This window comes from Struthio camelus, chromosome Z (assembly GCF_040807025.1).
Source record: "Struthio camelus isolate bStrCam1 chromosome Z, bStrCam1.hap1, whole genome shotgun sequence".
Taxonomy (NCBI): Eukaryota; Metazoa; Chordata; class Aves; order Struthioniformes; family Struthionidae; genus Struthio; species Struthio camelus.
The window spans coordinates 78,950,112-78,974,948 of record NC_090982.1 but is presented as its reverse complement, the minus strand read 5'-3'; the positions used below and the strand labels follow the sequence as shown (position 1 = coordinate 78,974,948).

Sequence of the window (24,837 nt, the reverse complement as noted above, 5' to 3'; positions counted from 1 at the left end):
CCCGCGAGCAGGCGTCACCGCCGAGCCGCGCGCTGACGCATGCCAGAGCCCTCCCGCTGCGTCGGGGGCCTCCTGCCGCCAGGAGAACATAGTGTTTGCGTTGCTGAGCTTCAGCCCTGGCTCGTTTTGTTTTGTGCTCCTAGCTCCAAGTAAGCTCCGTGTTTGCTGGCCACAGCAATCTCCCCCAGCCCACTGCGAGCCCCCGACTGCCTGTTTCTTGGAGATTGTATTGCCTTTAATCTTTGGCTGTCACTTAGCTAAAAATCACCTAACCCCCACCAGCTAAAAAAAAATAATCACTGCCTTTCTCTACTTGGCCTCTGGGTTTTTACATGAGCCGAGAGGGAGCGAGGGACCTGCAGGCTGGCAGCTCTTGCGTGGTTCAAGCCTAGCTGCGACCGAGGAGGGTTTTTCTTTTTTTTTTTCCTAAGGTAGCCAGCCTGGCTGGGTGCCTGGAGGGAATCTGTTGTTGTCAGCGTGTCCTTTTAATGTGTTTCTCCCCCAGGCTTGGTCTGTGTCTATCTATCTGTCTGCTTTTTTTTTTTTTTCTTACTATTTAATAAAAGCTGTGATTTCCATCGGGAAGGGACACATCCCTGGTGGGGTTCTTGCAGGTCAGCGGTCACTGCCCTGCTCTCACCCCCCCCCCCGCCCCCCCCAGGAACCTCTCTGAAATTAGGTTTGAAATGAATTGGTTTTCTTCTGTAGTCTCCTTACTTTGCCAATAACACGTCCGCCCCCGGTGTCAATGCAAACGGGCCCCTTTGGGCTGTGATGCCGTGGGGCCGGAGCAGCTACCGCTGAGGTGTTAGCTGCCGTTTCCCTGCAGAAATAGGAGAGCGGCTGCCCAGTCCCTCCTGGGGGGGGCCGAGGCAGCAGCGGGATTTGCTTGGGCATGGTCTTTTCCAGGCCTGCCCCAAGACACAGCTATTCCCTTTGCTTTAGGGATCCCCGGGAGGGCAATTCCTGATGCAAACCAGCCCACGGTAGAGGATGGAGCATTCTTATCCCAACCCCCCACTACTTCTGCAAATGGGGGGCGGGTGGGAGCAGCCACTTCCTCTCTTTCAAATACATGTAAAAGCCTCAAAATGCAAGCTTTAAACAAACCAACAATCTCAATTCTAATTTCAGTAAAGTCTGGGGTGACAACAGCCCAAAATGTGTTATTCACTGCCTGAACAATTGGCCCCACTCATTTGGCATAGATGGACATAGTGAAGCTTCCTTTTGTTTTGCAAAGTTTTATATCAATCAAGACAATTAATGTTACAGTTTGTTTTCATAACAATTACGAATTAGAAAAGTGGTTAAAAACAAACGCAGCAACATTACAGTCTGATTTAAGAAGGCATGTGCAAACACAAGCATCCATTAAACCCAATATGACAGTGCAAGCTTCAAATTCAAACACATCAAAGTCATGTTGACCCGCTGCTCAGCCATGATCAGACACAGGCAGGGGTATGAGCCGTATGGACTAGAAAAGGTTGAACCAACCCACCAAACCTGTCCCTGGCCATTTCCTTGGCTGAGTCAAACAATCCCTGTTTTGGACGATGACCCATGGTGCAAACCAGGGAAACGATCTGAGGCTAGTGGTTCCCAAAGCGTTTGTGCACAGACTGCTTGTGGTCTGCAAGGCCCTATGGATATTATAGCTGGGCTGCAAAACTACAGTAAAGTAGTGTTTTAAATAGTGTTTGTAATAAAAAGTTTCATGGAAAGGGTACCTAGAGGCCTGCAAAATGTCTCGAGGCAGCATTTCCGAGCTACCACCCTCAGCAAAACCCATGCTAAAGGCAGGCTGCCGAAGAACATGTCCCCAGCATGGGGGAAAGCCTTGGTCCCATGGGCCCTTGGACAGCCACCCACCTGGACCGTTGGTCAGTCACCCACTCTTCAGTTTCATCCCTCATGTCCTTGTAACAGTAACTTCACTTTGTCTCCTGGCTGGAGCTTTGAACAGCCATAGGCACTTATGCTCTAACTACAGCACTTATAAAAGGACAGTCTATAACTGTACTGATTTATGAAGATAGTAAAAAAAAAAAACTATGGTAATAAAATTCTTTCTTTTGAGGGGAGGGGAAGGAAGACAGATTGTCTATGGGGAATTTCCTCCCGGACCTTCCTGACAGTACCCAGTTGAACTTTGGTGCTTTCATGGCACAACTGCCAGGATCCAGCCACCTTAGATAGACTTTATAATCTCATAACTCACATGAATGCCCTAGTTTGCCACCACAACCAAAGGGAAACTGGAAAGCACAGCTTGAATTGCAGTTTCTCGTGCACCCAGTATGGTATACATTTCGGAGTAGCCCACAGCAATTCAAAGACCCAGAGATGTTAGAAACTTCTGTCTGCTCCAAATGGCCAGTGCGTTGGTTCGATTAGGCCGTGCGAAGGGAGAGCCAAATTGATCTTTGCCTTTTGACCTCTCTGTGATATGTTCACACTTTCCAGGTTCCCCTGAAGTCCTGAAAGAGAGAGACTGACATCTCTAAGCACACACTGGAAAATTTATCTCTATGATGCCTTTCCTTGCCCTTGGTTGTGATGCCCTTGTCCTCCCTTTCTTCACTGGTGACAGCAGGGCTGTAGTGACATGGCCATTTTGGTCACACACAGGACCGGGCAAGTGCCTGTGAGCCGCATCAAATGGTGTTAGAGGAGAAGTTATCTATCTCCTGCAAGGAGACATGGTAGCAGCATGTGCGAGCTCTCTTCATCTGGTCCAGTACAAAGTACACCAGGTTTTCTTAACCCCTGAAACCACTGCAAGGAGATCTAAAACACTCATCGCATTACTCTCAATATTTTGATAATAAAAAGACGCTAAAGGAAATGCCAAGTTACTCCTCACCAGCTGACATAGCCTGACCCCTTACTAGCGAGGTCTGCAGCGAGTGACACAGTGGAGGAGAGGAGGAGAAGATGTGCAACATCCATGGGTCATAGTGGGCTCTTTTACATGCAGTTCAGCGTTTGGGGCTGTAGAGTGTCACTGGCAGCTGGACTGTGCAGCAAAGGCTACACCCGAGCCAAGGGAGAACAAGCCATTTCACAAGGCAAGGTTGAAAGTGAAGAACTAGATCTGCAGCCTTTATGTTTTTCTGGGGCTGGAAATGTATTGCTGATAAGCAGGGTCAGGAGGAAACTGTGCAATGGACAGGGCTCAGGCCCTCTGTCTACCTAACACAGCACCAGAAGCCAGGGAAGAGCAGAAGGCCTTCTCCGCACCTCACCTTCCTCAGAGGCAGCAACCAGACTTGTGTCCATGAGCTCTTCACCTTCATCTCCTCCTTCCAGTCCAAGGGCCAAACCCTGCCAGTGCCAAACCCTGCCGGAGCCATACACAGAATCACACAGAATCGTTTAGGTTGGAAGGGACCTCTGGAGATCATCTAGTCCAACCTCCCTGTTCAAGCAGGGTCACCTAGAGCATATTGCCCAGGATCACATCCAGACGGGTTTTGAATATCTCCAGCGAAGGAGACTCCACCACCTCTCTGGGCAACCTGTTCCAATGCTCTGTCACCCTCACAGTGAAGAAGTTTTTTCTCAGAAAAAACCATGATCATCTATGTCAGGGGTCCAGAGTCAACTCCCTGCCAGAGCATGTCTCTAAGTGGTACAAGGATCACTATTTGGACTGATGCCAGGGAGCAAATCCGAGACCTTTGTAGCTAAAACCAGAAGAAGCAGGCTTTGGAGCTGAGCCTAGGACATGTTTGTGCTCCTGGCGGACAGGGAACCATAGGGCTCTCCTACATCTGGTTTTGAGGCCAAAACACCAAGTTATGCAGGGCAGGTCCATTCAGACCTCAGAAGATGCTCCAAACAGTCCCTCAAATTGTGCATCTCCAAAACCTTCCTCAGTTCCTCCCTAATCATACAAGCTCTTTAGATTTTTTGCTCAGGCACCTGCATTTCTGCTCCTGGATGCCACCACGATCTACAGATTTGGCATATCACCTCTTCTGCCTCCTGCAAAGCCCAGTGCAGGAGGTGGGCTTTGAGAAAGACCATCACTGGTATTGAGTGGCATGTAGCACACTCATGCCAGACCCATGCTCAGCTCAAATGCAATCACCTGCAAAGCCCTGTGTATGCTGAGCTCTCCTCGGCTGGCCGCAGAATGGGCAGGGCACTCCGAATCCTCCCAGTGAGAGCAGTTAAGTTCTGCACAGATTCATTAAAAATTCATGTGTCGAGACCCACTCCTATCCTGGGCACAGCAGGGAAAGTCCTGCCCTGGGGAGGAGGGCTGCCAGACTCGGATACTATTAGCTGTTTCTTGGAGCAGAGACTGCCAATGTCTCTTTGTAAATGTAACTTCCCGTACAAAACTGAATGGCTTTAATGGGAAAGACTCTGAGAGAGAAAGACGCCTGCAGCCTTGCATTACTTCATCCAGAGAGGGATGGGAAAGAAATGCAGGGGTAAATCCCTCCTAGGCCAGAAGAGGGACCTGAACCAGGATCTCACCAGTTCTGGCGGTGGGGGATTTGGGTGGAAGCACATGTCGCTCCGTGTCCCCCTGAGAAGGCTCTTACACCAGCCTCAGCTCCATGTCTGCAAATGCTGTCTGAGGAAGGCCCCTAAATCTCTGAGAGAGAAAAGAGCTGCTTCAGAAAAACGCTAAACAAAATCATGGTCTCTCTAACTCCAACCTGAGACGGAGATAGATATTAGCTTAATTTTTAGGGTACATGAGAACATTTCCTCGGATGCAGTATGAACACCCACTGGCACAAAACCATCAGTGCAAAAGCCAGTATTTTCCACCCACCAGCAAGCTGGCTAGCAGCAAATGTTACCATCAGGGCTCATAAATCCAAGACACGTGCGACTTGTGAGAACCTGCTGTTCCCAGGGAAAAGTCACACATACCTTTTGAGAATTGCCTTGCTTCAGGCAGTTCTTCTGCCAGGAACAAACCTGAAAGCCCATCTTTCCTTCTGAAAGCCCATCTTTCCTTAAAAACAGAAGGAAGATATCTCCAGGATAATTGTCTTAAAGCAGGATGCTAAATGCTTTAAAAAGACTAATTGGACAAACTGATATGAATGGTTCTGCTCTAGGAAAGGTAATGTTGACTCTGAAGGCAAACCACAAAAGCAAGAGCCCTACAGCAGGCATTAGGTGGGCATTAGGTGGGATGCAGGTGCCCCAGGAAGCAATATGCAGTGTGTACGGTCAAAATACCTGCACATTGATCGAGTAACCTGGCCCGCCTGGTACTCGAGAAAGCAGGAGTATAGGGCAAGTGTTAGTCCAGTCCCAGGCTAGACTAAAGGAAAAAAAAATATATATAATCTATATATCTGCACATGTATCTACGTATATATCTCTAGATAACTTTCTCCACTTAAAAAAGTCCTTTTAAATGTGTTTGCCATATTATAAAACTTAAGGCAGGTTGTGCTTTAGCAACCCTCCCAAGTCACATGTCCCCTTGCCCAGCGCTGGGCACTCCCACAGGGGAAAAAACATTCTCATTGGGCAGTAACCAACCTTCACCTCTCAAAACCCTTGGGAACTGAAAAGGTATTAGGTTCAACTATTTCTTTGCAGACAGCATCGCCGTTCTTTCTTCACATACACACAGAAAATTCTGGCTATAATAACCAATCTCGAGTCTCCTACCTGTTCCAAATTAAAAAAAACCACCCTGCTCCAAGCAACAAAAGAACTTCAAAGACAGTGAAGTCCATTTAATTCCCCTCCTCAATGCCAGTCCGAAATAAAATATGCAATTAGAATAGTTATTTGTCATAAACTCCTATTGTAAGGCATGGTTATCCCCAAGCTTAAATCTGGTGGAGGAGTCTATTATGAAACCCAGAGGAAATAGGCAACTTCGTCCAGGTCAACAGGATAGTCTGTGAGCAGCACCGGGGTCTTCTCAAACAGCTCCCCCTTGTAGCTGCGCCATTTGCCTGCCGGCAGGTAGACGTCGCGCTCCTGCTTGCCCATCTCCAGCACGGGGGCCACCATGAGGGTGTCCCCAATGAGGAACTGGGAGTCAATTTTGTGAGCGGCCTCGTCACGCGGGGAGATCCACCAGATGGGCCGGATGATGGGGTCGCCCGTGTCCGTGACCTCCCCGGCCAGCTCCAGCAGCAGCGGAGCCACCAGCGACTCGTGCAGCTCTGTGAACTTCTGCGCGATCTCCACCACCTCCTTGTCGTAGAGCCAGGGCGGGATGGAGAACTGCATGGAGGGCATGAAGGCCGACAGCTCCAGCCACCGGATGTACAGCTCCCGGTCTGGGATCTCCACTGCACCCTCTGTCTTGTTGGGGAAAAAATTACCGCCAATCATGTCAGCTGAAATGAATGGGTAACCCAGCATGCTGATGGTGAGCACCGTGGGGATGAGGGACTTGAGGCCGAGCTCGTAGCCCCACACGGAGTCACGGTCGATGATGCGGAAGAAGCAGGAGATGTTCTGGGACTGGTAGCCTACTCGCACCTCGGCCAGCTCGTAGAAGGGGATGGCCATCTCCGTGTAGCGCCTGGACCAGATGCTGGGGTCCGACAGCGGCCGGAAGGTGCTGAACTGCTTGGGCAGGTAGCTGGTCTCGCCGGCATCAAACTTGAAGGACGAGATGCCGTACTTGTGGCGGAGCTGTCGCAGGTGGCTCTGGAACCAGTCCCGAGCCGCTGGGTTGGTGAAGTCCAGGATGGCCCCAATGCCGTTCCACCACTCCACCATGGCCGGCAGCCGCCCCGAGGGCTCCTTGATGAACAGCTGCCGCTCAATCCCCACCCCAAAATTGGAAGAGTTGTAATTTATGAAAGGATGAGTCCACAGGGTCACCTTAAACCCATCCTCCCTCAGTTTTGTGAACATCTCCGTCACATTGGGGAACTTGATGGGGTCAAAGTCAAAGTCCCCGTACGCTTGCGTGTACGTGTCGTCGATTTCAATGTGACTGCAGTTAAAACGGTACTTCTTAATCTTTTCTGCAAATCTCAGGAGTTTATCCTGGTCGATATCGTTTTTGTACAGGGCCCAGGTGGACCAGATCGGGTAGCGGAAGGCGTTTTCGGAGGGGATCTTGGAGGGCTTGTTGAAGTACCGGCGCACCATGTACTTGTGGATGGAGGTGACGTCCGAGCCCACGCACACCCGGTAGCTCAGCTCGGGGAAGGGCTGCTGCCCCGGCGGGGGCTTGTAGGGTGAATCCTTGTAGCGGGCCTGGAAGAAGAGGGTGCGCTCCGTGGCGTTGAAGCCCAGGTGGAAGGGCACGGAGTCGTTGATCTTGATGGCCGCCGCTTTGGACGAGAGCCAGTAGCGCTCCAGGATGCCCCCAAAGCTGTCCCGGAAGGAGTAGACGTCACTCGTCACGTAGGGCACGGGCTCCTGGTAGCCCGCGAGGCGGATGGGCCAGTGCTGGGTGCTCATCTCCGAGCCCCCGTACCAGTGGGCATCCTCCCAGAACATGGTGTGCTCCACCGCCACGCCGGCCGCAAACTCCTCCCAGCGCACGCGGTAGCACATCACCGTGTCCTTGGGCTTCACCGTCTGGATGAAGAAGTTCAGCGGCCCCCCGTCTGACCGCGTGCAGCTCAAAATCTCTCCCTCCTTGGAGCACGACTCCAGGTCGAGGCTCCCCGACCGGAAGGCCAGTCGGAAAACCACCTCCCCGTTCTGGTTCTTGATGACAAACCCGTCCGGCCGCAGGTCCATCAGCTCCGTCTTCAGACGCTCCGCTTTCCGCAGGGACACCGTGTAGTAGCACCAGGCCACCACGGCAGCAATGAAGAGGATGAGGCCAAGCACGATGGCCCCGAGCATGGGCTTCAGCTCCTTGGAGGGCTTCTGCTTCACCGGGGTGAAGTTTTCAGGCAGGAAGGTGTACATGACGCTTGTTTCCTTTAGCGCTTTGTTCAAAGGAGCAGGAAGAAAGACGTCTTTGCAGGAAGTCCTGCAGCTCAGAGACTGGCAGGTGTCTTGCTATCTGTCTATGGAGATGTTACTAGGCGCTCAAGAGAAGCGAATGGGCTGTTAAGAGAGTTCCCACCTCCATTATGTCCCAGAGCACCAGCCTGTGAAAAAGAAGAAAGATATAAATAGTTTCTGAAGAGTCTCAGAATCAAAGGATTACTTGTCATCTCCTTGCCATCTCAGTTTCAGTAGCTCTGCATGACCATCAGGACGCAATGTGCCAGATGCTGTACACGAAACAGCAGACACTGCCTCAAAATACCCCCAGGGAGACGACACATGTGGAGAGCTGCCTGCCCCCTCCCATGCACAGAATAACCCCGGGGGCCATAAATGCCAAATCACTGCCTTAATTATTTGGGGAGAGGGGGAACGAGAACCAGCAAGGAGGGAATCATTACTGGATGGACAGGGAGGGAAGACAGGGCAGGGGCAGGGGCAGGGGCAGGAGGTGGGAAGGTGAGGCAAAGAGGCTGAGCGGGAGCAGCGCTGGTGCACAGACAAGTGTCTTTTACTGGATAGGGCTAATTAACAGCCATAAGAGATACCATGCAATGAAATCCAGCAGCTGATCCTAATTTTAATCAAAAAGTTTTCGCGGCAGATTTAATTCAGATCATCTACTGTGCCCTTCCCTCCCTGTCCCCCGCTTGCCCCGGCTGCTCCAGGTTGGGCTTGTACCCAAGGACACTTTGCAGCAAAGGTAGATGAATCCTATTTTTTCCACATCCCCTGATAGCCAAACGGAGCTGGGCTATACAGGCAACTCATGGCTGGCTCCGGGGCACACAGCAGGTGCGTTATGCAGCGAAGCGGGGATGCAGGAGGTATCTCAGCCCGAGCACCAACCACCCCACGCCGGAAGAGAGCGGCTCGCTCCTGCCACGTATGCAAATCCCTGCAACCACTCCCTGCGGGCAGGCGAAAGATTAATTTTGTTGGGCGGGGGCCACCAAACGGCTTTTCCTACAGGACAGCCAAGCCTCAGCCGGCCGCGGTTCAACTCCAGCCCGCGCCCTCCCGCACGGCTGCTGGGAACAAGGTTGCTTATAAAGCTAGTGCGGATACGCCAAGATCCTAATGGATTTCTCTTGGCTGCGGGCTCACTCGGCCCAGCCAAGCACAGCGCTGGGATTCAGAGAGGCGAAAAGTAAAGTAAGGACATGGGAGAGCGAGAAACGAAACCCCACGGAGGAGGAGCGGAGGGAAGGGGAGAAGCTGCAGAGGAGCGGGCAACCGGGCTGCGGGCCGCGGGAGCAGCAGGCCCCCGCCACCTGTGTAACGCCCAGCAAACCGGAGGAAAAAACCTCTTTCCCAGCAAGAATGAAGCTGGTCGCAGTGATTTCCTCGAAGGGTTTAGTTTGTTTTCAGAAGAAAAAAAGTGTTCTAGAGCGAAAATGTGATTTCTCCTTTCGCCTCATCAAAATTGAGCGCTCTCCCTGCTGCATTCGTTGCAAGAGCACACTTTCCTCTGCACTTTGAACAGATCTTTTTCCCAGAAAAAGAAAATAAAGCAGGCCAAGCCGAAATCTGTTTCTTCCACCAACTTCTGTGAAATCTATTTATTTCCTCCCTTGGCTCGACAGAGCGTATGAGCACGATACACAGCGACCGCGACGCGCCGGGGTAAGCAGTGCGCGAGCCTGCGCTGCACCGGGGGGTGGCAATCAGCTACCGAGCAGCACCGCGGAGGCCGCACAGCACGGGGACACCATGCAGCACCGCCATCGGGTTCAGTCCCGCCAGGACCCTCCAGTCTGTCGAGCGTGAAACAACCGCACAAGTATCAGCAGCGTCCAAAGGACGCACACGCGGAAACCCAAGCAGCCGGGCCGCGGCGCCTGGGCATGGGGTCAAGAAACTATGCTGCATTTTATATTTGTCCTGAAGTGGATATTGGGCCAGATGTTGCAGCTGGAGGGACCTTCTCATTGCAAGGAGCCGACCTGGTGGAAAAAGCCTGGGAGCAGATGAGGCTTCCTGCATCCCGTCGGCACAACAGCCACTGCCAGGCCTCAGGCTCTGCCCTCAGTAGGATATTCATCTCTGGCCCCCGGCCTGCGTGTTTCTTTTAAGCATTTCAGTGTTTCCAAGCAGAAATCAAACTGCAGCCCACGGCTGAGCCGGGAACTGGAGCAGCTCCTATGGCCAAGCCCTGCTGCCCCGCTGCGAGAGGGTACGGACCAGCCAGAGCATCCTACAGTCCTGTTCCCCCGGGGCCAACTGCAGCTCCTAGGGCAGGACTGAACATCCATACGGCTCTTCTTTTTCGAGGGTGGCATCACGGCCATATCCCCCAGATGTGGCCCTGCTCCCGGCACTGGGAGCTCGGCGACACGTGTTACTGGGCAGACGCTGGGAACCAGCAGGGATGGAGCGAGCCGAGCAGCGATGAGAGGGCAATTTGGGCTGCGGGGAACTGGAAGTGGGACAAGGATGCAACTGGTGACCGGAGGAGATGAACACACCAGCTCAGACTGTCCCAGGACGGTTATTTAACCATCTACTGTAACTTCCTAGCCTGCCGGCTGCTTTAAATGGGATTAGGGTGGAATTAGGAAGCGATTAGCCTGACTGGGTGATAGCTTTAGCTAAAGGACTTGTACCGCAGCCAAGCGCCACCGAGCCCCGGGAGCTTTCACTCGCCGGCTTGGAGAGCCGGGCGGGAGGATACAGAGCCCGGACCACCCCGCGGGGCGCCTCCTGCCCCACCGCAGGCCCCGCACGAGCCCCCTTCGCCGACGCTGCTCAGGCTGAGCCGAGCCGCTTGCAAAACCGGGCGACAGACGGGAGACGGTGGGAGACCCTGGTTTTTGGAGCATCTCTTCATGCCCCTCTGCCAACCCCGCCGGGGTGTAGGGTTAAGCGGGATGGGGCAGCAGGGGGCTGTGACGGGGATGGGGGAGATCTGCAGCAGGGATGCTGCAAAATGATTTACTGCCGACCGTCGCTGCCGGCTCGTGTATCCGCGGGGAGAGGCCCGGGCAAGGCGAAGGGGTCCGACGCTGGGTGTGTCGACGCCAGAATGGAAACGACGTGCTCGGGTTTGGCACCCGCTTGCTTCGAGGAACGTAAATCCATGCGTTAAAGCAAAGTGAGGTCCCTCCCTCTCCGCACTGGAAATTCCTGGGATGCCAGCAGGGGCGAGAGGCTGCCGGAGACGGGGCGCGGGGGGCCGTGCTATCCCAGGCCCGGGGGGCTTGAGGAAGGGTAAGGCTTTTTCACTCAAGGACAAGAAAATAAAATGCAACCGTCCACCCAGCCGAACCCACCGATCAGTTTGGGAAAAGATTTTTTTTTTTTTTAACAAGCTCTCGCGTTTTCTGAGAGAAAGGAAATAAATCAGGCTCTCTCCCCCAGCTCTCACTCGGGTGTCAAGCCCCAGGAACGGCTGATCCGGCTGCCTCTCTCCAGGGCAACAAAGCGACGGCCCCGGGCTTCAGGGACCTGCTGGGTTTGAAGCTCCCTTCCAGGAGACTGGTTTATTATTTATGAGCAACTATGAAGCTCATCTATTTTTAGGCTATTTCTTCTCTCCCCACCGCCACGGGCTGGCATCTGTGACGCGCAAGACAGCTCCGGAGCCGGCGTCCTTAGGTCAGGATGCCGAGGAGGGGTTCAGGCTGCGACAGAGCGCCCGTCGGCATCACTTACCCCCCGCGGGTTTCTGTCCCCTTTGGAGGGAGGCAAACGAAGACGTCGGCGGAAGCAGCGTTTCTGCAGCGTCCCCCCGACACGCTTCCCACTCCATCTGCCGCCGTCGGGGCCGCGGCGCCCTCCGCTCCCACCGCCCCTTGCAGAAAAAACCCGGGGAAACGGGCAAATCCGCCGCACGGCTACTGCAGGCACTAAAGGCTCGGGGTGGGAGCGGCGGGGAGCATGCTTGCCGAGCCCCGAGGAGACCTCCGGCGGCACACAGACAGCATCCAGCTTTGCAGCCCGCGATCCGTCTCCGTCCCCGATCGCGTCTCCTAAGCTCCCCTGCGGCAGCGCCTCTCACCCGCGAGCCAGCGCCCGGGGAGGTGTCTGCTTGTGCAAAGCCGATGGCCTCTTTCAACCTTTTTTGGCACGCAAACGCGTTATTTTGCTCCGCGATGACATTGCAGTGACCTTTACCTCATCTAAAAACAGCACATAGGAAGCGGCGGCTGTCAAAGCCAAACAGCGTGTTTGCAGCTCGCTGCGGTGCACCTTCCCAGCTGGCCCGAAACGAAGCTTTTCCTCCCCGTTTGCGTGGATGGAAGGAGCCTGTCTTCTTGTCTGAAAGCAAAACACCAGAGCGGGGCACGCTTCACGGAGTAAAAATAAAAATCCATTTTTTGGCCCGTTCTATTTTTACCGCTGCTAAACACGGGCTGCGAGACCCACAGCGCCACTAACCCCAGCACCTTCGCAATTAGGTCATTCGTTTAAAGAGGGTCAATAACGTTCAGCTGGTCTTCGCTGCCCGGGTAGGCTCAGGTCTGAACCGCTCCGCGACCCGAGCTCTCAGCCGAGCCTTGGGGAAGCTCATGACTTTCCACCCCAGGCTGCTGAGAAACCGTCCCCTCCGGCGCCGGGTGGGGCTGTCCCCTCCCCAAATATTTTGGCAGGAGTCAGGCTAACGAAACGCCGCGGCCTTCGCCGCCGAGCATCGCCAAACCCAGAAAAGAGTAAGGAGTCAGGACTGCAAATTACGGAGGAAATGACAACTCTGCCGCAGCTCCGCGGGAAGGGAACCCTCGGCACAGGGGGCTCGTGCCGTCCCCTGCGCGCGGGGAGCGCCGGCAGGAGGAGGGCACCGAGCGCCTCGCCGCAGCGCGTTCTCGGCCCCACGACGGAAACCCGGGCAGCTGAGGCAGCCGCCGCGGCCCCCGGCGCGCCAGGCGGACCGGCGCTCGCTGGCTCCGGCGGGGCGGATTTTGGAAAGTCTCGGCGCCGGGAGCGGCGGGATCGGGGGTCGCGGTTGGTCTTGCTTCCTGGAAACGCAGCAGACGCGCGTCCTGCGCGCGTTCGTAGGTCTTGGAGAATCAGAAGGCAAAAAGAAAAACAATCCAGGATTTTTTTTTTCCCTCCCTCCAAAAAGTCGTGTGGTTTTAAGCACCGTCATGATTCAGCAGAGTAACACGGCTGCCTTGAGCAGCCAACAGCCCCCTCGCTGCTGACCCCTTGGGAAGGCAGCATTATACAGCAGCACCGGGCACCCACAGGATAAAATCCCAAATCCACAGCCGAAAACCCGCCTCACGCACTGAATGCAAAAACGCTGCTGGGACCTGACTTGGCCTGCCAAAACAGAGAAGAGATTTGAAACGGCAACGTTCCCTCTGAAATACATTGATTATATGATAGGAACTGGCACTTTTCTACAGCCCAGTTACGCTCCTTAGAGTCAGCTAGCGTCAAGAGATGCCCCAAACTCATTTGAACATCTGATCGAGTGTTGGACCGTGACTCTAATACAAAAAAAGCAGTGGGTCGAGTCTGGCAGCCGATGACTTGAATATTCAATGCATCTGACGATTCCCTCTTTAAAGCATGGTCTTTCTTTGCTCGCCACAGCATGCTAATTAATAAAATGAAGTTTTCATAGGCGGGTTTTTCGCTTTAACTAGGCACCCTGCTCACAGTGCTGCCAGCTCATGGCTAAACCATGAGCCCGAGCCGTCTCGGTTTCCCCTACCCGGAGCCACATTCAGCGCAGGCAGGTTTCGGGGCTTGTCAGGATTACTGAGCGCCCCGACTCACCCCGGTGAGACCAGAGAATTAAACAAGCTGGCACCTGAAACCCTGGAAAATACAAATCCCAAAATTAATTCCTCTACCCAACAGTTATATTATGGAATTATATTACTGAATGGTCTCCAGGTTGGAGAGACCAAACTCAGGGCTTCCAGGTGCCAGGGGGCTGGCCAGCCGGGCTGGCTGAATCAGTGCCACCCACCGCTCCTGCTCGCAGCAGAGGAATCATCATCTTTACCTACTTAAAAAAGAAAAAAAAAGCTGCCAGATGTTTTACCTTCTTCCTCTGCTATTCCCTCCCCTAGGAAGAAATTGCAGAAAATGCCAGGAAACAACTTTCTGCAGAGATTTACCCTTTCCTGGGAGAGGCTTTATAACGGGGTGAGCGCTCCTGCTACCTGCAGTACTTCGAGCGTGTGGAACGGGAGGGAGCACAGGCTCCGGTCCCCTCCTTTCGGGCTGCCAGCAGGGCCTCCCACAACTTCTGGTCCCCGTTTCTCTGCCCGGTGTCACCCGATGCAGAGATTCCCCAAAAACTGTAGCTCCTCATTGCCTGAATCTCAGATACCACCATGCCAGCGACTCTTGTAGAGCCCTCCTCTAAAAACACTCAGCTTACGCCCGGCAGGAGTGGAAGCAAAATGCCAAATAAAACTAGCAATCAGGTACCTGTGCCAAGACCCTTGGACTAGGTACATCCACCACCACCCCATCACTTGGACTTTCCTCCCCGGCACTCTCACAGGCTTTTATCCTTTCTCCTGCTCTTCATCTTCTTCATCTTCCAAGACAAACTACCCCACGGCCAGGGCCCTGCAGGATGCCAGCTCCAACTCACGTCCCGCAGTCTTGACCCCGTGGTCCTGTTCCAAATTCTCCCTCTGGCGTTTCATTTGCTGAGAAGCATTTTGCTCCCCGCTGCTTGCCGGCGTGTCTGAAGCCTCAGAAGGGCTCAGCACACCAAACAGTGCTCAGCTCGCCACCGGAGCCAAGTCCCCGTCCAAGCATGTAAGTAAAAAGCCCTGATTCAGGTTTTGGAGAGCTCAGCACTGTGGACGCTGAGGCACTCTGAAACCTGAGCCCGTCTGACACTGGAGCACCATAACATGAGATGAGGAAGAAAAAGAAACCTAAGCACAGCCCTTCGGTGCTGCCTCTGCTGCAGTTTGCAATTTTCCAGCCACTGAGTCACTGAAAAATTCCAGGTCCTTCTAGCTCCAAAGAGTGGCTGATGACTCAAGGAGCAAGGCTGGTGTCTCAGTACCCCGAGTTTCCACCTGTACCTACTGGTGCCAAGGATGTGGGACACCCTTGGGCCAAACACAATAATCGGCCTGTTAAACTCCTCACCAGCAGCTACTCCTCGCACGGACCCAGCCACGGAGACACAGCCCCCTGGCTCTCCCCGCTCTGCCGGGCTTCGGCTGCCTGCGGGGCTGGGCGCTCGCCCTGGGGATCCACGGGGATCACAAGCCACCTCCGAGCAGCGCAACAGGCAGAGGAACCGGGGAAAGGGGATCGGGGCTTTCTCGGACAGCGCTAGCCACTCTCCACCGCTGGAAACGCTTGCTAGTAAAGGAGCTGTCCCAGAAACCACGCCAAACCCAAACCAGCGCATTGCACAACCTGCGCCGTACACCCATCCGCGGATGAAGTTTTCACTGCCCAACATCTGTCCAGCGGTGCAGACGGACCGCGCGGGGTTCAGTTAATCCTCTTGGGAGGGAAAACTCCTGTCGCTCACGGCTGCAGGGCAACAGCAGCGCAGCGCTTACCTTGAAGAGCGCGCAAGGATCGCGCCCCGAGGTCCCGGCGCCGCTTTGCAAACGCACCCCCGCTCACCGCAGGCCTGCCTAGCCCTGCGGGCAGCGCCCGGCACCGCCGGGGCAGCCGAGCCGCCCGGCCCCGCGGAGGGAGCAGCCCCCGGCCCCGCCGCCGCCAAAACCGCGACTTACCGGCGGCGCCGGGCCGCGGCGGGGCTCTGCCGGCAGGCGGGCGCGGGGCGGGCGGCACCGGGCTCGGCGCCCCCGGGCTGCGGCACCGCTGCCGGGCTGCGCGCACCGCGGCTGAGCCCGCCGCTGCCGGCCTGGGCGCTGCCCGCCTGCCCGCACCGCCCCCGGCCCGGCCCCGGCCCCGGCCCCGGCTCCAGCCCCGGCCCCGGCTCGGCCCGCCCCGGCCCGCCCGGCGCGGCGCTCCCCGCTGGGAGATGTAGTCCGCGCCGGGCCGCCGCCGGGCGGGGGGCTGGGGACGGGCGGGGGCTCGGCCAGCCCGGCCCGCCCTGGCCGCTGGGGGCACCGGGGGGCTGGCAGCGATGGGGCTGTGCTGGGGGCATCGGGGGCTGGTACTGAGGGGGCTGTGCTGGGGGCACCGGGGGGGTGGCACCGATGGGGCTGTGCTGGGGGCACCGGAGGGCTGGTGGCGATGGGGCTGTGCTGGGGGCACCGGGGGGCTGGTACCAAGGGGGCTGTGCTGGGGGCACCGGGGGGGTGGCACCGATGGGGCTGTGCTGGGGGCACCGGAGGGCTGGTGGCGATGGGGCTGTGCTGGGGGCACCGGGGGGGTGGCACCGATGGGGCTGTGCTGGGGGCACCGGGGGGCTGGTAGCGATGGGGCTGTGCTGGGGGCAGTGGGGGGCTGGCACCGATGGGGCTGTGCTGGGGGCACCGGCGGGGTGGTAGCGATGGGGCTGTGCTGGGGGCATCGGGGGGCTGGTAGCGATGGGGCTGTGCTGGGGGCAGTGGGGGGCTGGTAGCGATGGGGCTGTGCTGGGGGCATCGGGGGGCTGGTACCGAGGGGGCTGTGCTGGGGGCGCAGGAAAGGTTCCTACCACTGTGGCTATCTGGGGCCGTTTGGGGGTTGGCACCTATGGGGCTCTACGGGGATGCTCTGGGCCCCGGCCCCAATCAGCTGATGGGGGTTTTCCCTACCCCCCCAATCCCCGATGCCGTGGCATGCACAGCCCCCTGAGCGGGGTCAGGGTGCCCCTTGGGATGAGCATCCCGCTGGCTGAGGCATCACAGTGCTGCCCCGGTGGCTCCGTGCTGGGATGTCCACCCGTCGGGGACTGCAGTCCTGCCCACCTGGGCTGAGCCTGAAGAATCCCCCCTCCCCTGCAGGCATCGTGCCAGTTCCCTGCACCGTGGCTGCAGCGCGGGCTGCTCTCCAGTTAAAGGATCATCTAAATTTCCCCACGGGGTTTCGCCTTGGGCCATGCCAAGGCTGTCGGGCAGCTGGTTGGTGGCACCTGCGCTGTGCTTGGTGCAGAAGCCGGCCAGACGAGCTCCCTCCGTGGTGGGGCAGACGTGGCATTTCTTCCATTAGCCAAGCCTTCGGGGGAATTTATCATCCGCAGCGTGTGCGGACAGCCCTTTGCAGTATCCCCGCCGAAGCTGGGCTTCCAGATCTTAGTTTCAGAAGAGCATTTCATGCTGTTCATTAATTACATGTTGCTGTCACCCCTCTCCTTATTTAGGCAGTTTCAGTGCTCGGGATCCCAGATAGACAGCAGTTCTTCCTGGGTAACTTGGCCAAAGGAAGTTTGTCATAAACAGCCCAAAGCAAAGTGGATGAACGTGGGCATCGACGAGTCCTTCTATTTCTGGCTGTGCTATTACACTCTGAAAGCTTTTTCTCACATGCTTTCTTGGTCTCTGGCTTGCAGATGGTGGTAGGTACCAATCCCCTGGATCTGCTACTAATGAGTTGCTAAATTTTACCGCCTGCTCCCCAGGGACTTTGCAGGCCTATTGGAAAGGATCTCATGGGTTTTCTTGCCATGGGGAAGAGACGTTTGCTTGCTAAAACCAGCCCCTGCAAGCAGCACCCTCTCAGCAGGCAAAGCATCGCGCTGAGCTTACGCCTAACTCAGCGGATGCCGTGGAGAGGTCTCCTCACCTGGCCCAAAGCGGCGCCGTGAGCGTGTTGGGAGCATTGGGAAGCTGCCCTGGGAGGGTGCTGCCGAGCTGCGGGTGTCAGGCTGGCTGGCGGCTCCCCATCGCTCCCCGTTCGTGCGTCGGCGCCTGCCTGGCCAGGCGAGGAGGGGACGTTTCACAGCCGTGGCACGGCGAGCCCGGGAAGGGTTGCCCTAAGCAGTTTTAATGAAAGCTGGTCTTTGCTCTTCACTAGCACAACGGAGCAAAGTGGGACTCGGACACAAATTCGGGATGAATGGTGTAGCTGCCTCTCTGGACTCCTCCAGCCTTCCTGAAGTGGCTTGTGTCCCATCTAGGAGAGGAGATAAACGTGATGTTTTCAGCTGCGCGGAGGAAGAAACTCCAGGGAGGAAGAAGAGCAGAAGATCTGGTCCTGGCTGCCAGCTCCCAGGGGCAGGCAGCGAACGCCGACTGCCGCAGCCGTGTGCCTTTCTCGGGCGCAGAGGCCACAGCGAGGCCCGGGCGGATGACCCGGAGCTTGGCCTCCCCAGCGCTGCAATCTCACCTAGCTGTTTCCAGCAGGTCTCTCACCCTGCGAACACCCACCCCTCCCTGCCCTGTCGTCTTCCTAAAAACTGAATTCCTGGAGCCCTGCAGATACACGGGAATCTGCCTTCCTCACAGCGGGGAAGACGGCGGGAAACATCTCGCCGAGGCCCAGCAGTGGGACGGCAGGTGGGGAGCTCAGCGCTCCCTGTTATCGTTGCCGTTTGGTTTTAGTTCCTGGTCTCGTGAATTTAAAGCCGATCACGTTTTCTGCAAACTCCTAATTTTGGACTGCACGAGGTTGATGCAATAGCTAAGCTGCTGGCGATGGCTGAGCTAAGGAGCCTCCCCTCTGCCCTTGCTGCCTCCCGAGGCCCGTTCCAGGAAAGCGCTGCCTTTGCGGCAGCGAGAGCCTAAGGGTAAACACGCAGGGATTAAAAAGTGCTGCTGGACCGGTGGGTGAAGGACAGGCCTGACGGCTGGGTAAAGAACAGCATGATGAGGAAACAGGCTCCTTGGATAAGAGGAGCAAGCGATGACGCCAGGAGCTGCTGTAGGACATACAAGAGCAGCCCAGGGACCGCTGACGGGGCCCCGAAACCAGGGAGGTGCTCGCTGGGGTTCGAACAGGGAAGGAGCACGGCTTTGCCCCCCAAGGCGACCTGCCGTCGCCCAGGGCGGGCTCACCCCCCACCGGAGCTGCGCGTACTTAGGGCTCGTATACAGGCAGGATGGCTGCGGGCTGCATGAAAGTGCATAGCACGGTACTCCGGGGCTGCACTTGCAGTACGGGATACTCCTGGAAGAGACCGCCAGAGGCAGGGTTAGCGATGGCCAGGGCAGGTCCCGCAGGCCCAGTTTTTGGGATGCCCCGGCCAAGCAGCTCGGACGCAGCCGGCTGGGGCTGGTTGCGCCTGGTCCCCGGGGGCTCTGCAGCCATCGGGGCCCCGGGGGCGGCAGGGTGAAGCCCGGGCCCCGCTCTGCCCTAGGGGGGGAGCCGGGGCCAGCCCCGAGGAAGAGGAGGGTCGTGCCTGGCCCACCCCCCTCCCAACCTTACAGTCCTCTCCGCTAGCGGGTGGAGGTGGCGGCTGGCGGCGAGGCCCCCGTCGGCGTAGTAGTCCATCCCTCGCAGGCAGTAGTGGCGCCCGGAGCAGGGGCTGTAGTAGCCCTGGCAGGGCTTCCTCGCCGCGGCGGCGTGCGGGCGCTGCAGCGAGGGCAGCTGGGGCCGTGATACGCCGCCGAGCGCGTCGGCGACGGCCTGCCCCTCTGCAAGCGGAGGGAGGGTGAGGCCGGGGCCGAGGGCGCCAGCCGGGGCGGCGGGCACGGCCGCCGGGGGGGGCCGCTTACCGCAGAGATCGAGGTGCTCGGGTCTCGGGGGGTGCCGCAGGGGCACGCCGCGCGGGACCGTCTCCATCTTCGCCTCCTGCAAGGGCAGGTTGCAAGCCCTGCGCCGGCGTGCTGCTTTCCCCCCGGCGCCAGCGGACGCGGCGAGGCGCCCGAGGGCTCGGAGCGGCGGGCGGCCGCGGCGCGGGCAGGCGGCGGCGGCGGCGGCGGCGGGGTGCGGGGTCCTACCTTGGGCAGGCGGGGGAGGTAGGCGGTGTATTTATTCCAGGCCGCGCTGTTGTAGGGAGCCGTTCGCCAGGTAACGTAGGTGTCCTCGTCGACAAAAACGGGGTTGAACCTCTCTGCAACGCAAGGGGCGCGGGCGGGAGGGATGGGGTGCGGGACGGGGGCGCTGCTGGAGCCCCCGGACAGGCCGGGGACTTTCCCCAGCTCCCAGAAACACAGCGCCACCGGGAGCAGGTGACATTTAAGAGATGCTGCTGGCGGGGTCTGGTAAAGCCGCCTGGGCCGTGCTAGAGGTGACAGCACCGTCATCCCGTCGGTCGCTCATCCCTGTCCGAGCAGAGCCTGCCAGGAGCTACGCAGCCCGGAAACCGCCCGGCCCAAGGGCTGTCGCAGCCCGGCCGCAGCACGCCGGCTCGGCGTCCCCCCCGTGAGCCAGCGCTGCGGTTTCGGGCCCTTCGCCGCCGTTCTCGAACGCGCGGGCCGGGAGGCTGAAATCCGGGACCTCCCGACTCCTGCGCTCTCCGGTTTCCACGCCGGGCCGGGCGGTGCGAGCAAGGGTTTCCTCCAGCATCATCTGCCTGGCGCGATCTGGGCGCCACGGGCAGAGGAAGGAGCCCAGGGGAGCCAGGGACCCCCCTGGCGTGGGGACGGCCTCAGGACAGGGATGGGGACGTGCAGCGGGGGGGGCCCCTCGGCCGTTACCTTCCTGCCGGGTGACCCAGTACTTCTCGGGCCAGTAGGCGGTGGGGTCGGTGGCGTTCCTGTAGGCGTACTCCTGCGCCGCCGCCCTAAGCAGCTTCTCCGGCTGACCTTGGCTCGCCGGGTTTTGCACCGGGGGCATCGCTAATCCCTGGAGGCAGCAGAGAGCCGGGAGGGAGAGCCAGGCTGCGTGGCAGCCCCCGCCTTCGCGGGCGTCCCGGCAAAGCGGATTTTCGGCCAGGCTGTGACGCTGGAGACGCGTCCACGAGCCCCGAGCGGCCCTGCTCCGCGTCGGGGTCGCCGCAGCATCACGATGCCCCCCCCCCCCCCAAACCTTCCTGTTCACCCCAAAGCGGTGGAGGGAGCGTGGTGGGGCACGGCCGGCTCCTCTCCCCACAGCACCCGCGGTGTCCGCAGGCAGCCGGGCGCGTGGCAGAGCTGGGCTGCCCCCGGAGAGGGGGGCAAGGGTGACCAGGCTCAGGATTAGGGGCAGGACTTGTCCTCTCCCATCCCCAGAGCTGAGCTGAGCTGTTCAGACTCGCAGGCGTCAGCTCGGCGGCCGTCGCGGTGCCTTCCAGGCTCCGGCGAAGAGGTGCCGCGCGTCCCTCCGGGCGAAACCTTCGGGCAGGCCGCGGCGGGGGGCATTTTTGCGAGCCGGCGGACGTTTCTGAGCAAACTGCCGCCGGCCCCGGCTGCTCCGTCACCCCGCTCTCCCCCGCCGCCGGCTGTGCCAGGCCATCGGGGGATTTCCAAGCTTGCGGCTCGCAGGCCAGCCCTGCCGCCTTGGCTCACAAGCTGGGCCTGGGGGAGGTTTCTCAGCGCTCGGATGCCGTCCAGGCCCTGCGCGGGGTCCCGCTGGCACAAGGGGCCCCCCCAGGCGGTGCCCAGCCTCGGGGCAGCGTGTTGGAGCAGCTCTCAGGGCAGCTGGGTCTGCCCCCGTCACCATCCTGCCACCCAGCGAGCCTGGGCTGAGCCTCGGCACTGCCTCAGTTTCCCCTTCCTCTGTGGCTATGCCCTCTCGGTACTCTGAAACCTACTGATGGACAGGGCTGAGAGGGAAGAGCTCATGCCAGCAACCGCCTGCCCCACGAGCCCCAGGCAACGCTGCTCTGCTGCTGCGGGTGCAGCCAGGAGGAGATAGCAAACCCGGAGGGAAGAGAGATACGGGAGCACTGAAGCAGCGCTGTGAAAGCCAAAATCAGGCGTGACCGGGGGGGAGAGGATGAAGACACGCACACCGGCATGGCACCGCATGCCGGGTCAAGGAAGAAACCCCCACGGTGGGCTGAGGATGCCGCCTCCTCTGGGGACATTTACCTTGGTCACAAACTTGTTTTCTTTCCAGAGCAGTGAGGGAGGCTCTTGGAAAGTCTTTTTGACGGAGTTGGGTGGCCGGTAGGAGTCCGTGTAGGTGCTGACGGGGGTCTTGGTCTCTTGGGCAAAGAGGAACATGGTGCTGCGGGCCGCCGGGGCGGGATGCGGGCCAGGAGTCCTCGTGGGGGCCGGGCACGCGGCGCCTGCCGAGGGCGCTGCCTCAGCTGCATGGGGCTCCGTCTGGGGCCCCGGGGGGGGGGGCGCGCTTACATCACCGGTGATGTCATAGTGTGGGAGCTGGAGGATTTGGTCACTTCCTGCCCTGCTGCCTCTGTCGGTCCCGTGGCTGCATTTTGGGGGGCAGATCGCTGCGCAGCTTCTTGAGAACACCGCACAGGCAGCGAGCAAGCGTCCGCGCAGGGGACCGCGCCGGTCCTCGCTGCGCCCCGTGGCGGCTGTACCTCACCTCACCCTGGGGATGAGGTACCCTGGTGGTACCTCACCCTGGGGATGCTGCAAGGACACAACCATGCACTGTGATTTCGGGTACTGCTGCATCCACCCCAGCTGGATTCTGCCTCCGGGCTTCCTCCCATCCTGCAGACAACTAGGATGACAATAGCAGAAAACTGCTCTGGCCCATCCTAGTAAAAGACGATTTTATTTTGGGAGGTGCTGCCTTGCTGGGAACTGGCTCCCCTGCTCCCAGAGTTTGTTTTCTCGCTGGATGGAGGGAGGCTGCTTCCTGGGATTTAGCACGGCATGGGGCACCGCTGGCCTGTCTCGCTGCCCCCAGTCTGCCCCCAGGAAGTGGCACCAGTCTGTGATTTTGGGGAATCCGGGGATTTTGGGGCTCTGGGGAGCCGTCTCCCCTCTTTATATAGGTAGAGCTGGATTTTGGTGCTCCTGCCCAGCTCATTTGCTCTGCGCTCTGAGCGGGTGCTGAGCAGGGTGCTGCAGGGCCGGTCAGAGTGAGCGATCCACACCCGTTTCAGTGCCAAGTTAGCCAGGTTCCACCTCAGGAGGGCTTTAAGGGGACAGGGACTGCTTTCCTGACAAGGAGGGCTCCCAGATGAGTCCTGTGGCTATGAGTACGGTGATAGCGGTGCTGGGCTGCTAATGCTGCTGGGGCAGGGCTGTAAGTCCCTCAGCTGGATCTACGGGAGCATCCCTTCCTGCATCTGGGTCATCTATCTCACCTACCTTAGTCTCATCGGTACGTCCAGGCAGTGAAATCAGAGCCAGGGCAAAAATAAGGAACCGAATGGTGACCAAAGGCTGGGAGCTAGAGCTGGGACCCAGGATACAGGCTAAGGGCCGGGAGAGGGCATGGGTCCCCCCAGCTGAGATCCTGCTGTACACGCTGGCTTGGACAAGGCTACTGCCCCAGGAGCCACAGTAGCTGCAGTTGGCCAGGGAGCATCAGCTCGCCTAAGCCTGGGAGCTGAGCAGAAGCCCCGTGCCTGGACGATGAGGACACTTGCTGACAGAGGGCAGGGCCCAGCTGGCCCCAAGTGTTTATTTTCTGATGCTTTGTGTTTCCTGAGGTTTGGATTTGTAGCCAGTGGGGCCAGCGTTACACTGGGCCAGCTCAGAGCCCCATTCTGCTCCCAGGCTCTGGCTCGATGAGGGCTCTCAGCAGCTCAACCCAGCAGTTGCCACATGTTTGCTAGGGATGGCAGGCTGCCGCCAGCACTGGGCTCCATTGGGTTGGCAGCCCAGGGCACCCAGACACCTCCAGCCAAACATGACTAATGCACCACTAGAGAACAAACCAAGAAAACAAACTGCCATTGATTTTCACACCCCGCTGGCCTCTAGTGACCCAGGCTTAGGCTCTCTGTCAGCCCCATCCCCTCTTGGGAGCCTTTCCCAGCCTGCGGGTGCCCGGTGTCCTTGGCAGCACAGCGACAGCACCTTGGGGGGCAGGAAAGGAGGGTCTGACCATGTACTGCCCCTCTCTCCCTTCTTCACTGCCCAGCCTGCTGCAGCAGCACCTCCATGTCACACGGCCCCATGGGGTCCTCTCCAGCACCAGCTGTCCCCCACTGCTTTGGGCGGTGCGAGAGCAGCACAGACACCACAGCTGGGGGTTTGCTCTTATGCAGGGATTTGCTTTAGTTAACTAGAAAGAAAGCGGAAGTTGGGAGTACTGAGACATTTATGCCACTGCTGCAGCTCCCCCCAGGGTCCTAGGACCACTGCCCGATTCCTCCATTTCTCACCAGTGGATCTAAGTCATCCGTGGATGAGCTGAAGGAAAAGGCAGGAAAGCAACAACACGGGAGGAGAGCTGAGAGGAAATGCAGCAGTACTGACCCTTTTCCACGCTACCCGCCCCAGCTCTCAGACAAACCCATGCAAAGGAGCATCAAGCTCACTAATGCAAATTGATGACATTTTAACACATGCTGGGGCTGGGTTTTAGCCTAAAAATGCTATTGCTTGAGCAAAGCACCCAGCAGCAGAGATCGCCTTGATCCTGCCCAGCCAAGACACAGCCTGGCCTCCCTCTCCAGGCTGTTTCACTGCAAGCAGGGCTGGTCGCCCGTGCTGGGGGTGCCAGCGGTCCTGAGCCTTGACTGAAACTGCTTAGGGAGGGCTGCCGCTGGCCTCTGAAAGGGCCTGACATCTCCCAGTTTGTTTTCACAGAAGGCTCCCAAGCCAGCCAGGGCTGGTGGGAGCTCAAACCAGGGCTTTCTGGCTGTGTTCCCTTGCTAAAACTGACCCTCTGCTTCAGGCACAGGGCTTAACACAGTACAGTTTTCATTTAGTTAAACAGTAAGATGTTGGACTGCAGAATCAGCACTCAGTTCTTGTGCCAATGGCTTTGAGGGTTAGAAACAGCTGCAAAGCAGGAGAACAGGTTATTTTACCTATTGGCATTGTATAGATCCATCGCTTCTTGCAGCCTCTGTTATTCTTCAGAGGAAAGATGCAGCCCTGCTGCAAGGACTGAGTCCAATCCCATGCACATTCCCACTGCCTTGGGGAGGATTTGTTCCCAAATGTCAGGGTAGCCACAGCAGGTTGAACTGTGCAACATGGCCCAGGTCCACACCATCTGCTTTTACTGGGCCCAAATAGGCTGGTTTTGACTGTGAAGATTGGCAAAGCCAAGCTCCATTTCTTCCCGATATAATAAGAGAGCCCC

At 58.1% G+C, this 24,837-nt stretch overlaps 2 protein-coding genes across 6 annotated transcripts; both read right to left on the bottom strand.

Moving 5' to 3' along the window:
- Positions 1–1,228: 1,228 nt before the first annotated feature.
- On the bottom strand, positions 1,229–15,722 carry LOC104152013 (myogenesis-regulating glycosidase). Of its 5 annotated transcripts, XM_068927837.1 has the most exons (3): positions 14,522–14,569; positions 12,079–12,222; positions 1,229–8,063 (listed from the first exon to the last, which is right to left on the bottom strand). In XM_068927837.1, exon 3 carries the CDS (start codon positions 7,876–7,878, stop codon positions 5,842–5,844), a length of 2,037 nt encoding a protein of 678 aa, XP_068783938.1. In that variant the 5' UTR covers positions 7,879–8,063; positions 12,079–12,222; positions 14,522–14,569; the 3' UTR covers positions 1,229–5,841. The 5 variants fall into 5 exon arrangements, with proteins under 5 accessions (XP_068783938.1, XP_068783939.1, XP_068783940.1 ...); XM_068927838.1 differs by lacking the exons at positions 12,079–12,222; positions 14,522–14,569 and adding an exon at positions 15,639–15,722; XM_068927839.1 differs by lacking the exons at positions 12,079–12,222; positions 14,522–14,569 and adding an exon at positions 15,459–15,546.
- Positions 15,723–17,804: 2,082 nt separating this feature from the next.
- Positions 17,805–21,821, bottom strand: LOC138064819 (sperm microtubule inner protein 6-like). Its single transcript, XM_068928795.1, has 7 exons — positions 21,687–21,821; positions 20,373–20,520; positions 19,674–19,786; positions 19,449–19,524; positions 19,154–19,367; positions 18,796–18,900; positions 17,805–17,907 (listed from the first exon to the last, which is right to left on the bottom strand). The coding sequence occupies exons 1-7, from the start codon at positions 21,819–21,821 to the stop codon at positions 17,805–17,807; spliced, it is 894 nt and encodes a 297-aa protein (XP_068784896.1).
- Between the last annotated feature and the right edge of the window lie 3,016 nt (positions 21,822–24,837).